Source organism: Hypomesus nipponensis, chromosome 3, assembly GCF_054491055.1.
Source record: "Hypomesus nipponensis isolate SF chromosome 3, ASM5449105v1, whole genome shotgun sequence".
In the NCBI taxonomy this organism is placed as follows: domain Eukaryota; kingdom Metazoa; phylum Chordata; class Actinopteri; order Osmeriformes; family Osmeridae; genus Hypomesus; species Hypomesus nipponensis.
This window is the reverse complement of record NC_140363.1, coordinates 17214488-17229233: the sequence shown is the minus strand read 5'-3', so window position 1 is coordinate 17229233 and position 14746 is coordinate 17214488. Positions and strand designations below refer to the sequence as shown.

General features: G+C 41.4%; 1 protein-coding gene across 1 annotated transcript; it reads right to left on the bottom strand.

Moving 5' to 3' along the window:
* Nucleotides 1–12215: 12215 nt before the first annotated feature.
* LOC146300100 (homeobox protein six1b) lies at nucleotides 12216–14514 on the bottom strand. The gene is made up of 2 exons (XM_084680850.1): nucleotides 13708–14514; nucleotides 12216–12893 (listed from the first exon to the last, which is right to left on the bottom strand). Exons 1-2 carry the CDS (start codon nucleotides 14265–14267, stop codon nucleotides 12599–12601), a joined length of 855 nt encoding a protein of 284 aa, XP_084536976.1. The 5' UTR covers nucleotides 14268–14514; the 3' UTR covers nucleotides 12216–12598.
* Nucleotides 14515–14746: the final 232 nt, after the last annotated feature.

Sequence of the window (14746 nt, the reverse complement as noted above, 5' to 3'; positions counted from 1 at the left end):
CTGGCAAGACATAGGCTAGCTTAGGAATCACACGCAGAACTACCAGATGTATGCGTGCACTGCACACTCTATACCAGACCACGTTGCACATTATAATGTGACTTATATCCCAGCCTTTTGTCTGAATTTATTGAAGCAGCAACCTATAAGATAGCCTCGTTTGAAAGGGTAGTGTTTCAGCCTTTGTCGATATAATACAGCCAAATAAAGTCCCATGAACAATATCCCATTATTCTTAGAAGCATGTACATTTTTCATTGGCCTGCTAATTTTCTAATAAGCATATACATTAGAAAACTACAGTTACAATTAATTCATTGGGATCTATCTAACCATATGCTTATAGGGAATCTATGTAAAATATATCGACATAAATAATCTATTGAAATTATATTAAATAGTCATGTTTAGCCTAGTACATATAACACAACTACCAATACTTACAACCACTATTTCAACTTCTACTATACTGATAATAAAATGAAAACATAATAATAGAATATGACTGTAGCCATACAGCCATTTCCCCCATTATTCTTATATTAAACACGGTGCATTATTATAGCTCTTTATTTTTTGAAATCTTTTATGTTTTTCAGAAAAGACAAAGGAACTCAAAACAGTAAACAATCAGCAAAGCCTCATTTTTAAGCGGATGAGGTCATTAAATTAAGAAACTTGAATGCATTTTAAGAGCCTTCTCCTCTGCCCTCTTAATTCGTCAAACAAAGCTGTTAATCAGAGGCGCATCCTCCATGTCCACCCTTTTCCACTCACTGTTCCCCAGAAACATTACGTTTATTTAGGTTATTCGATTGATAATAATTTATTCTACAGCATATAGTAACACAGATCTATCCTGTTTGATATCCTGTTATGTTGCTCTTGAAGAGCATAAGTGTCACGTAGTCCTACCTTGTGGCACGGAGACCATGGTAGCAAACGTATTTTACTTTATAATGAATGGGTGTAGAATGTAGCCTTATGTCTATCATAATGCTATCTCATAATGCTCGTTATGATTCGGAATTATTTGTGTTTGTGTCAAGACGTCAATATCCTATACGTTTCTCTGTATTCCTAACTCATTTTGCAAGGCAGGTTTGTTGCATGTTTTATTCTGTGTTCCTATGGTCAACATACATTGTAGATAATATAGCTTGCATTACAGGCCTCAACCATTCACGGGAGATTAGTATGCTGACGATGCCCTCTGGTGGCAACGCTGAATGGCCTCGGCTGAACATGTGCTCCTAGCCAAGGCTACACCGGATTCTTTTTTACAAATGGTTTGTTCATTCTCAGCCAACCGTCAATGATTAGTTTTATATTAAATAAAGTAAGGTATTTGAGGTTCTCCTCAATGTAGTGTGTTTCCTTAATAGCCTTATATTGACACAGACTGTCGTCCTTGGTGACGAAAATGTGATTGTTCACTATCTACGTTCTCTAGGTTGTTCAAACGTGACCACCACTGTAGTATAATTGTTGACTCGTTTCACCGCATTTCTCGGCATTAGCGCACGGGTCAAGTCAACGATCACAGGTAGGCTATGTTCAGCCGAGAGGCTTTTTCGGCGGCAACGAGACCAGTCTTTCAGAACCTTGGACAGCGACAGAGCGTAACCACCACGAGCTCTTTGCTGTTGCAAGCTGTATGTTTCCAATGTGGGCTACTGTTATATACTGTAGATAAACACACACAATGTAAGCTATATATATTTATATATTTGTGGTATTACCCATTGCTTTTGTTGACTTTGACAGTGTCTGTGTGGGCTATGTAGTTTTCTGTGTATGTCAAATTGAGGCAGCAGCATATTTATTTGACAGGATGAACCATGTCGACATTGCATGTCTTACATTTTGCATCATTCTAATACTGTACTACTACGCCTATCCTGATAATACTATTCGGCCACTACTATCCTACTAATACCACTAATTATATCCTACTAATTCCATTACTACTATCCTACTAACATTCCTAGTTCTACTACCCAATTACCACTACTACTACGATCCTACTAAAACCATACTACCACTATATTTTTCACTCCTATTAACACTACCTCCACTCCTTCTAACACTACCTCCACTCCTATTAACACTACCTCCACTCTTTCTAACACTAGCTCCACTCTTACATAGCCTACCAACACTACCTCCACTCCTTCTAACACTACCTCCACTCCTTCTAACACTACCTCCACTCCTTCTAACATTACCTCCACTCCTACTAACATTACCTCCACTCCTATCAACACTACCTCCACTCCTACTAACACTACCTCCACTCCTACTAACACTACCTCCACTCCTACTAACACTACCTTCACTCCTACTAACACTACCTCCACTCCTACTAACATTACCTCCACTCCTACTAACACTACCTCCACTCCTACTAACATTACCTCCACTCCTACTAACACTACCTCCACTCTTTCTAACACTAGCTCCACTCTTACATAGCCTACCAACACTACCTCCACTCCTTCTAACACTACCTCCACTCCTTCTAACACTACCTCCACTCCTATCAACACTACCTCCACTCCTACTAACATTACCTCCACTCCTACTAACACTACCTCCACTCTTTCTAACACTACCTCCACTCCTATTAACACTACCTCCACTCCTTCTAACACTACCTCCACTCCTTCTAACACTACCTCCACTCCTATTAACACTACCTCCACTCCTACTAACACTACCTCCACTCCTACTAACACTACCTCCACTCTTACATAGGCTACTAACACTACCTCCACTCTTACATCGCCTACTAACACAACCTCCACTCTTACTGCACAAATAACCAAAGAGACAGATAACTGAGTTATAGTTTGATGAAGTTCCATTACCGAAGGTTGAATTTAGAAGAGTTCCTCTGTCTGAGGAACAAACACAGCTGTGCTGAAAGCACAAACACACACATTACACATGATCACTCCCATTGAGACCTCCTATCTTCTGTTTGTCTGTACCTGAATACAGCATTGAACTCTACACCGCCTTAGTGACATCATCCGATTCTTGGATTTTATCGACGCCATCAGTTGCTATTATTTCTTTATAAACTTCTGCGGCGCATTGACTCCAGTTGGTGAGTATTATAGAAGTTTGTCTGAAATAGCTAAATGCCCCATCCCACTGGTCTTAATCATCCTCTCTTCATGCTGAACATTGTGCTCTCTACAGTGTTCCAGACAGATCAATACTATGTGCCTGCTCTGCTCGCAATCTGTCATTTGTTACAAGATACAATGCAGATAATATATCTGCCAATTTCCCTGACTCAAACAATTATTAGCAATAAGTGGACATTGTTCTGACAGGCGCTGTTGAAAGTTCTGTTGAAAAATGAGGGGAGAAATATGAAAGGAAAATTATGAGAAGACAACGCGCGTGCTACAGAATGCTGGATTTCACCGATGAATGTGTTGCATTGTGGGGTTTCTATTGACATGGTAGAGGATTCACAAGGCACAGGATGATTGAGGTCAGTTTGCCTCCAGCAAAGTCAACTACTTTTTTCTCTGTAACTGCTGTTTGAATCTTTAGGTGTTAATAGAGGGCTTTCTACTGTGAAGGTAGGGGCTGAATGTGAGTTTCTCTGGAGTCCAGGGATACAGAACAGGTGAGTAAACTCTGGATACAAACTCTTTACAACAGCACAAATTAAGATATATGTAAACATATACAATGTGTACACAAATTCAAGTATAATAATAAGAGAATAACAGTTCCTTTTGTGAAACCTGTTTGCTGTGTAGGGGAGTCAGGTGGCTGAGCGGTCAGGGAATCGGGCTGTTGCTCAGAAGGTTGCCGGTTCGATTTCCGGTCGTGCAAAATGACGTTGTGTCCTTGGGCAAGGCACATCACCCTACTTGCCACGGGTGAAATGTCCCTGTACTTACTGTAAGTTGCTCTGGATAAGAGTGTCTGCAATTTTGTTTTTTTTAATGTTTTTTTCTTATTTATTCTTCTCTTTTGACGCCCTTTTCTCTGGTAAACCATTCTTTAACGCAGCATCAATAGATTTTTAGATACTAACATTGTTTTGAACTATATGGAAAGGGGAGAATAGTTCATTTGATGGACTGACGGACTGAGCAGAAATACTGTTGGCCACTAGATGGCGACACTGACCAAGGATAAATCATCGACATGAGACGTTTCCTCTCTTTGTTCTTAAAACATGAAGATCTGACAATGTGACAAGACTCGTTTTGCTTGAGGACAAAGCAGATAACCACAATGAAATTACAATGATGAAAAAGGAGCACCTGTTAAACCCGTTAAATGTAAACGTCTGATATATTAACCAAACATATTATGCTTGGTTGATGGGATTCGTAAAACAAAATACTACACTTTCAGATTAGGTGCAATGGTTTACCAAGAACACAGTTTAGTTCAGAATTTTTTTCTCTCAATCTTTTATTTCGGTGTTACTTAGAAGCGACTTATCAAGCATCAACTTGCATTTTAGCACCATCATGGTTTATGGTTTTAAAATAATTAATTATTAACAGTATTGGACAGCAATTACTCCTCTCACACATTATCAAGAGATACTACAAAATGTTTCAGAATAAATCTACTCATATGAATGCTCATGTGGGTTGGAGTTCCTTCATTCTTCTTTCTTTTTTTGCCATTAATATTATAGTGTTGGGTTTAGAATTAAAGTATTTATAGACGAGCTACAGTGCCACACCATATTAAGATTGCAACATTTATAAATGTTTTATAATTAATATTTTTATAAAAAGTGTGTGCCTTTTCCCCACATTAGTTGCCTGCACTGTTATTTCCAGCAGTAAATCATTTAAACCACAAGATGGCGGCAGTGGCGCATGCAACACGTTCACATAAAGGACAAACTCCAAACTGGAGAGCTTGGTACTGAAGGACAAACTGCAGGGGCCTTGGTTCGATTCCGGCTCAGGCAATTTCCGGTATGTCATCCCCCCTCTCTCCATGCGTTTCCTGCCCCAATCCAAAATAGCAGAATAGATTGGAAAATAAATGTATTGGTTAAGCTTAGTTATTTTACAATAATTACAAATAACAATTTAACCTGTGAATCAATACATTAAATTAGTCCTAAAATACTTAATTGCATGTACATTTTTAAGAATCTTCTTACACCAACATATATACCACTATATGTACTATTTTCAAGCAAGTGTGTTAAGGTGTTAAATAGATCAGAACAGCAAGTACGTTATTCGTGCATGCATATCTATTTTGTATGGATTTTATGGTAAATATTTCATTGTTAACTGTTGAATTGCATGTACAGACAGATTTTGTATGTTCCAAACAAGTTTTCATAATCACATGTATGTGAATGAACAAGTGCATCGTTGAGTCATTGCAAGTGCATTGTTGAAATTAATGTGTAAGAAAAGTGTGTTGACTGTGCAAGTGCATCAGTTGGTATTTGAAGGGTCTATATTTAAACTCCTTGGTCTCTAGTTTCTGCAGCTGTCACCAAGTTTAAGTTCAGCACCTTTTCTCAGACTGCTCTTGGGTCATAGTTTTAAACCTGCCAAACCTTAAGAGAGAGAGTGAGGGAGAGGGACTTGTAACTTACCCTTGAGGCGGCGTCTCTTGAGCTACAGAATCTGCAGCGTGTTTCGTGTTTCATCAGCAGAACATCCCTGCTCAACATATCCCAGTCTTGAGCGCTGGTGATAGGTCTACACACAGCTGCTCCTATCGGGCATTTCAGTCAACTCTAGGCCTACGTTTGCTAAATTTATAGCAAGTGTTCTTAGTTGTATGAAATGTAGCTTGTTAGTAGTATTTCACTATACACCGAGAAGCAAATTGCGCACTGAAAGTAGCTTACTGGGCCCGATCCGTTTTGTTATCGCTGTATTTGTAGATTTATTGTTTGTAACAAAAATATATATAATTGATAGGAAATAAATACAGTTTACGTCAACTATTCAAGGCAGATGTCACGGTGAACTTATTCTAGCGTTTAGAAAGACCTACTGGAATCATTCTACAAATGCAAAGGTACGAAACACTTTCATTCTGCTCTTTCCTACTTTCGGACAGTCTCATACTCAGAAAAAGAACAGGTGCTTTTGCAAAGTTTGGTTGTTAATGAGGTCAAAATAAATACAAATCTGTTGAATTAAATTGGGTGTTACATTAAACCCCAAGCAGGGTTCTAGCTTAATCTTAAAAAATACCGTTGGACAGCAATACATTTTAACCATCGACTTCTCATTACCCATGTGCAAACACAATCACCTTAATCTATCAGCTACTGTTCCAAGATCAGTATATTCTACATAACAGTTAGGTTCCAGGTCTTATTTACTGTTCCTTTCAGTGTCTGTAGGCCTATACTCAACATAGCAGAGAAATACCTGCTCTGAAACTAGGCTTGTATGCCAAAAGGTTTAGACGTTTTACTACATGGCAAACCAGTGCTCCATAAAGCTAATTTATGGTAATTCACTGGAGTGGCTCTCTATATTTACATGTAGTCATTTAGCAAACACTCTTATCCAGAGCAACTTACAGTAAATACAGGCAAGTAGGGTGAAGTGCCTTTCCCAAGGACACAATGTCATTTGGCACAGCGGGGAATCAATCCGGCAACCTTCTGATTACTAGCCCGACTCCCTCACCGCTCAGCCATCTAACTCCCTCTCTATGTGGTGGTAGTGAGAAGGCTGGTGCAGGCCAGGTCTGTCCAGTGGCAGTCCTGTGCCTAATAACAGAGCTTAGCTGTCATTCCACACCCAGCAGCACTTGGGAGTAGCAGTAACCCAGGGAGAGCCTGGTAATTGCCAAGGGCCACTGTCACCATGTAGCGAATGTACAGCCCAGCCGATACAGGCCAATCTGGACTTTAGACCTTACCAATTGCTACCAGATATCAATTGGAACAGGCAGGATGTTCTTCAAATCCAAATGTGTTTGATTGGTCCTTTTTTACTAAAAGTGTCACAGAGGGCTTTGTAGAGGCCCATAGATCAGCCCCTATAACCAACCTAAACCCTCAATAAAAACAAGGAAAAACTCCCCTAAACTCTCAGAGAGTAAAAAATGGGACATTTCTGGGGAGGAGCAGCTCAGTGAGGGATCCCATCCTCCAGAGACTTCTGGTGACGCAGAGAGGTGCAGAGACCAGAGGCAGGATACAGTTCCACAAGAAGAAGATGGCAAATAATTTTGCAGTATATTATCAGTGTCCTGCATTGCCTCTTGATTGCATACTAGGCCAGTTCACCCGTGATCCACCCCTTCACCTGAGGTTGCATGTCGTCAACACCAGCGCTTACATCCCTCTGTTTTTCTCAAGCTGGAGAAATGGCACAGGAAGGCCACTGATGCTGCAGGCCTGGACTAAGAATGTTTGTGTGTGGATAAGTGGAGGGTTTGTGAGAAGAGACGTATGATTAGGTTTAGTAGAAGTCGTTGACGAATGATTCTTTGCGTTGAAGATTGTGGAAATATATCCAGTTCACACAAAGGCTGTTCTGCTCCTATTTTCTCTTTTCCTCTCCTCCTGGCTCCTGGACTAGTTGCACTGACTCTTGGCAATGAAATCCATCAGAATGACTAGCCACAAAGGCCTTCCCTCAGGAGACGCTTGCTGGAAATATAAGAACCGGAACGGGAAGTTTATTTTCCTTGGTGCATGTGTATCTCTGGGATATGGGTCCTGGACTTACAGGGCCAGTAGCTTAGTTCCTGAAAAAAATTAATGGTTGGTCTGAAACTTTTAGTAGTGTCTTTTCTTCTCTTCTTTACGTTCTTTATTTCACCCTCCTCTTTTCTCAACTGATCACATTTTTCTCACTCTCTCATTGTGCTTTATGTGTTTCCCAGAGTTTGGTTTTTGATTGCAACTAAAAACTTTTTTTTTTACTTTCTCGCTGACTTTTTGTCTTTGAAAACATCCTTCATTTTGTCTGTCTGTCTTACTCTTTTTCTTCTACACACACACATGCACACACACACACACACACACACACACACACACAGACACAATCCTTCTGTTCTCTGCCTTCACTCTCTCTTTTTCTCTGCCTTTCACTCTGTGCTGCTATCATCTGCAGGCTAAAATAGCCTGAGTGGATTTCTCTCGCTGCTCAGGGAGACGTTAGGCACACAAAGGATCGTGTTACAACTTTCATTTCCTGAAATATTTTTTTTGTGGAGAACCAACAAGGGTATTTCATCCCATACTGGAGCATAAGGATGAGGGGCAGAGAGAACTGAGGGAGAGGGGCCAAGGGAGCAGGATGGCAGCTTGAGTTCTCGGGCCTGCCACTCTAATGTCGCCAAACAAATACAGAGTCCATTTAGAAGTGGGGTCTGGGCCGAGTAAGGGTTTGGTTTTGGGATGGGGTGTCACATGAGCTGTTGGTGAACCCCCTGGGGGGGGTGTGGGGGGGGGGGGGTGAGGTGATGTCCCGTGGGACTTTGAGGTAGATTTCATTATCCCATATCCACGTAGCACTTCCTCTTGTTGTGTCTGCCTTTGCCCCAATGCCCCTGAGGCTACGAACCGGTCATATCAACTCCATTGGTCCACTCCTGGGTGAGTTCACTAAGGTGGTTGATACACTACAAAAAGCGATCATTTAAATGGTTTACTGTTTATTAATTGCACTTTTTTTTTTTTTTTTTACTTGAAAAGGAAATCTACCATGCTAAAAAGTACAAACATGAACAGGGAGAAAAATAATTGTGTGTAATGCATGTGTGTGCATGTTGGAGTGCCTGTCGACTTAAAGGATGAAGTGAAAGTCGTTAAAGAATGATTCTAAGGACTTAATTAATTTTCATACTGGTCTTGAATGTCATGAAGTCACTTTCCTATGTTCAAAAATCACTGCTTAAAAAAAACCTTGATATCGCTTTCCCTACTAAGCTCCCAAAATACCGCTATCTGATTCTATGAAACCAGAGAGGAGCTTTGTCCATGGGAGGGTTGGTTACTTGAGCCTGACCCCTCCAGGCATTTTTCTTCTTACAGGCCTTTTAAAGACATCCGAATCAAGTTGCATCTTGTTCTGTGCCTTTTTCTATTTGTACAGATATGAAAAAGACAGAAAATACATTCATCACGGGGTTTGGATACGACGCCCTTCAATTTGACACACAACATAGTATCTGACACCCTGATAGCCAGGGACAACCAGAGTCTGTGCCCCGCCCCGTCTTTGAACTCTGGGTCAGGCATCACTCAGCGTACTCAGAGATAGATAAATATTTCTTTCAGCTGTGCCACTATGAGCTTCCTGTTGTACCAGAAGCTTCTTACTGGTGCACTTGTCTGAAGAAAGCCTGTCTTTGTTTCTGTATTTACATTTAACAAACACACCCATCATTTACTAACAGAGACGATGCAGGCAACAGATGTATTGCGTATGGCACAGCACAGAAATATTGACTGAGCTTCTGGGATCTTGGTTGTGGTTTGATGTATGTTCTTACCGTGAATTTAAGCTGAAACACGCATCAGACTCTTTGTAGGTAAAGTGCTCATACACACACACACACACACACACAGACACGTATACTCACACACACACTGACGCACACACATACACACACACCATAAGTCTGCCTGTGGGGTTGGCCAGACTGGAGCTTTGTCAGATCCATGCATCATTGGTAAGGAAATCTCTCCTCTAGCCCACTACCCCCACCCTCCTCCCCCTTCCCTGCGGCAGACCTGAAAAGATCCTTTTGTCTCTCACCGCCCCCGCCCCCCCCGCCTCCCCAAACCCACACCCCCCATGCAGCCCGTGGATATGGATACCTGGGATTGTCTCATACGAGGCTCCCATGTGGGGTAAAGCTACCTGCAGGCACCAGACCTGGTCCGAGAGCAAGTTCCTTACCTTTGGCTTTTGTCCTCTGTGTAGATGGATACTTGTACTCGCCTTGGGAGACCAAACACAACCCTCTATCCCATAGATTCAGAGAAACAATGTCACTGAAATGAGCTGTCCCTATTTATTCACCCAGGAGAGGACCTATCCTACCCCTGTTTTAGAATCGCTTCTAGACATGAACACACAAAATGCCTCTGTGTTGGATGTGTGTAGATGTAATCAGCTGTTACTGGCTCACTTTTGGCAGATCTGAGGCCACCTCCAGCTTTAGTAAAGCATGGCATCCAGCTCCTCATCCCGCTGGATGGACCTGATAGGAGGAATTGGCAAAGGGCCAGAAAATTATGGGCATTAACTTCCCTGACAGAATGAAAGTGTACGATTCAGGCGCGATTAAAAGCTGTGGCTGAGTTTCCGCTGTGGATTGAATAGGTAGTCTGTTTATACATCCTGTAAAGGTGACTTTGGTGGCTTCCCTTACATGTGACACATAGTCTGTTTAATCTCGGGGGTGTGGTGTCCTTTGGGGAGATGTTGTCCTTAGATTAACAGGTATGAAGCTCCGCTTCGGTGGGACTTTGTTAAGCCATTTGCTAATGTGTAATAATGGATTCTCCCTCTGCCAAATTTATGGGACATTTTTCGTCTTAAGTTTTACTTTTAATTTAGAATAACATTTTAAATGAGCTGTTAGTTGTTAACAGGCACAATATAGGCTAAACAAAGTATATGACTGTCAATTTTTGTTCAAGTCTAAAGTCATTTTGTTGCTTATCGTGTATGAATTTAGTTGATAGCCAGAGTTTATACAGTAGGTCTATGCCGTCTAAATGCCCCCTATCGACATTAGATTAAACGAAGGATTATAAAGCGAATCCCGAGGCGGGAATATAGTTGAGTTGCTATGGTGTGGCCTATTGGAATCCCATTTTGAGAATACTGGAAGGATCCCTCAAAGCCCACATGGAAGTAGCTAGGTAGTGAATATTCCTGGTAGAACATACTTTAGTCTGTACTGCATTTGAAAGCCATGATAGTTTGAAAAATGCCTCCTGGACGCAGCCTGCCCCGGGGTTTCTCTGGTATAGCCTAGCAATCTTCGCAATCAGGCTCTAATGCTAGCAGCAACTGGTTCAGATTATGCTCAGGAAATCCTCGGTGCTCTCTGTTCAAAACAATTTACTCTGACATGAGCCGAAAACCTAGTGAATTGGGGACGTACTGTAGTAGGTGTCCTCTATTTATTATTTATATTTTTTTGTTTATGCAAGAGATGAAATTGATTTCGTTAAGTTTTCTTCTGTGTTTTCACTTTGTCCTTTTTTAGTCTTTTGTCGGCCTATTCTTATTATTATTCAGATAGCACAATTGTAATGAGTGTTAATATTATTATTGGAAATTGTGTCGGTTATTTATCAGTAATATGTCCTTATTTTTTATCTAGCCTATTTTATATTGTAGTTCACAACTGGAGAAGTCCATAACCGTGTTCAAGGTGAGGATGGGATGACCTCAGATTACAGATCCCTATCTATTAAAGAGGAAAATTACAATGAACTGAAATCTTTGACTTTTGTTTTTTACCTTTTTATCCATTTGTTTTCTTGAGAGGATTTTTTTATAGGTTATAAATAAATCTCAAGTAAATACCTTTTTTTCTAGTAGGCTACGCCTTAAATTAGGTTGTATGAAGACACGTGAGCGAGCCTTCCGCAGATGGTGTCGCTTTTCCGTGGCCCAGAACCGACAGAACAAACACTCGGAGAGAGAAAAGTAAACACGGCAACACAGACCTAATGATCCGCAGCGCTCTTGGAGCACGAGGGCTCTAGCTTTGCCTTGAGCAATACACACCCTTAATAGATATCGCTAACGAAACGCTGTGCGCCCAAATGTCGCCAAGCATTCGCTTTTGTGTGTCATCTAGCCCACAATACATTGACTTGTCGGATTTGTCTAAAATTTTGCAATATTCGTTCAATAGGTCATTTCAGATTGGCCGAGCATGATAGGCTACGTGATTTTGGTTAATTTAAATATTTGAAATCTTTCGTAATTTCTAACCCTACGCAAATATTTTACATATATAGGCTAACAATGGACCATTTGCTTAGGTGTTAGAATATTATCATAGTATATGTGCTCTCTGCAGTACAGTTGGCCTGGTTTTGTATAGGTCTAATTAAGTACCATAGATTGGTATCATTAAAACGGAGCTATAATGACATTCTTTTTGAGTTCAAACTACCCTGAAGCCTACATTTCAAGCCAGGTCCGTGTTTTATCTAGCCTATACAGACCTACAAATAACACACATGAGACAAATGACGATTTTTGTTTTATTGGAAACTTATAATTATGACTCTAGGCTAAGGAAAACTTTGCTTCTAAGTTTCCATAGCAGGAAGTTGCTATAAATTTTTTATCTTAACAAATATCATAAATTAAGCAAATGGGCAGTCCAGTTAGCCTAAGTGTTTCGTTGAGTTAAGAGTTCTAGAACGGGGCCTCAGATGGTTCTGTTTTCACTGACAGGAGGGTAGGCTCCTAGTGGCTATAGAATAAGCGCGTAAAAGAATTGCGTTAAAGCTCTAACCAAATTTAACGACAGACAAGTCAGTCTATAGTTATAAGGTACCATAGTGTAATTTCATATATGTACTTAATCTGATCATGTTATCAGTCTTTTAGAAGAGATTAGGTAGTCTTTAGGACCCTAGATCCACAAGACTAGATGTTAGCGGTCCCAACAACGAGTCTTGAAGTTGGTGCGGGTGTCCGTGCATTCCATGCACCGACTGTGCTCCACCGAGGCCCGTCATAGGGTAAGAGGAGGCGCCGGGGTGACTCATGTTTCCCTGGAGCAAAAGCACAGAGTTCTGATCGGGGCTTTGCGGTGGAGAGAATTCATCCTCCGAGCTGGACATCAGCGACTTGCCACCGTCGAGGGGAGACAGCTGGTTCTGTTTGTTGTTACCGGCGTTGTTGTTTTCACTGTTCTCTCTGAGGAGAAAGAAATGGGAAAATTGTAAAATATTGAACCTGGTAACGTCGGGGTGCTGTGAGGACGTATGTTAAAAGTTGTCAACAACATCGAGAAGCCTACGTTCTCACGAGATCAAGGCCGACCCATTTGACAATGTTGCTGTTAATTTTTATAGGCCTAGCTTGTTGTTAAGTTAACTTTTTTATGTTTTAGGGGTCATGGTGGCGTTATCTCAGATGCAATAGCACTACGTTTTATTGTTGAAAGATGTTTGCATCAGACATTTTAAACCCATCTGGAAAACAAGGCAGGACTTTGAGGTATTTTACAATAAATTCAGTAATCCACAGCCTGGTCGATATTCACATTATATTCTATTATTTTTAGCTAAATAAACAAACGAATCGGTTAGTTTTCATTTGAGATCTCCTATAGAAGGCCACACAAACTATGGCCTATCTTATGTGACAACAGGCCGTTAGTTTAAATCATATTTTAGATTTAGGTTATTACAGTGACTATTGCCTACGTCGCCAGTAGGCTATGTTGAATTATGAGGCCTATGTTTCTGTGAACTTATAGCATTTTCTAAGTCCAAATCTTTTACAATAGGTGTGTAAAAACAATTCTCATAAATTCACGTTAACATTAAGTATACAACAACATACATCCCAGAAGCATGTCACCAAACACATTTACAGATTAGCGGTTTTAGATTAATATGAATCTACTACAACCACATGATCACGTTCTATTTGTTTTTTTTTAAATCCATATATCACAATACATCACAATATGTCACAATGTATGACACTTAGACTTTAAACCCACCTTTCTTTAGCCTCAGCCGCTCTGTCTCTCTGCCGTCTGTTTTTGAACCAGTTGCTGACTTGTGTAGTGGTCAATCCCGTGGCTTCGGCCAATTCTCTTTTTTCCCTTGGGGAGGGATATGGGTTATGCGTGTACCACTCTCTCAGAACACCCCTGGACTTCTCCTTAAAGCAGTAACTGGTCTCCTCGCCGTCCCATATCGTGCGGGGCAAAGGGAATTTCCTCCGGACCCTATACTTCCCCACGGCTCCAAGTGGTCGGCCGCGCAATTTCTCCGCTTCCACGTAGTGCGCTTTCAGCCACAGCTGCTGTAGCTTGGGATGGTTGTGGGGCGAAAACTGGTGGCTCTCCAGGATCTTATAGAGCTCCCTGAAGTTCCCTCGGTGGAATGCGACCACTGCCTTTGCTTTGAGTACGCTCTCGTTCTTGTGGAGGTGGTCGCAAGCGGGTAGAGACCAGAGGAAGCGTCCTAGTCTCTCCAGGTTCCCTCCTTGTTGCAGCACCTCGCATACGCAGGCGACCTGCTCTTGAGTAAACCCAAACGACGGTAATATTGACATGGTGTCTCCTCCGACCAAGGCTGGTATCCAAAATGATGCCACGCGCTTTCTTGACTATAGGCTACTTTTTTCACTGGTTTGTTATTGTGTTCCAGAATCCACTGCTATCCGTTCGTGGAATATCCACTCCACCCCTGATGCGTACGGGAGATTCGGATGTTGATTGTTGGGACAATTTGTTCCTGTTGGAGATATGTCAGGCTTAAAGAGAGAGCTACGCGATTCGTTGATTGGCTCTCCTTCTGCCCTATACCCTGGCAGCCGAGCAGAACTGAGTTTGCGGCTCTGTTTCCTCCCTAGAGGGAGTACGTCAGGGGCTGAAATCGGAGCGCCCCCACCCCCAATCACTCTGCGTTAGCTGAGGGACCAGAGGTATACACCTAAATGCTAATCAATTATTACAGACCTCATAAAGGCATTTTTTACCATGTCACCTAGACCTATCGTTGTTTCTTAGTGAGAGTCAGAGTAAAAAAATC

What these genes read in the sequence shown, in the direction of transcription:
- LOC146300100 (XM_084680850.1), bottom strand. Translation starts at nt 14,267, where the DNA reads ATGTCAATATTACCGTCGTTTGGGTTTACTCAAGAGCAGGTCGCCTGC. An exon ending in GCGGCTGAGGCTAAAGAAAG is followed by an intron (nt 12,894 to 13,707) that starts GTGGGTTTAAAG and finishes CTTTCTCCTCAG; the next exon opens with AGAGAACAGTGAAAACAACA.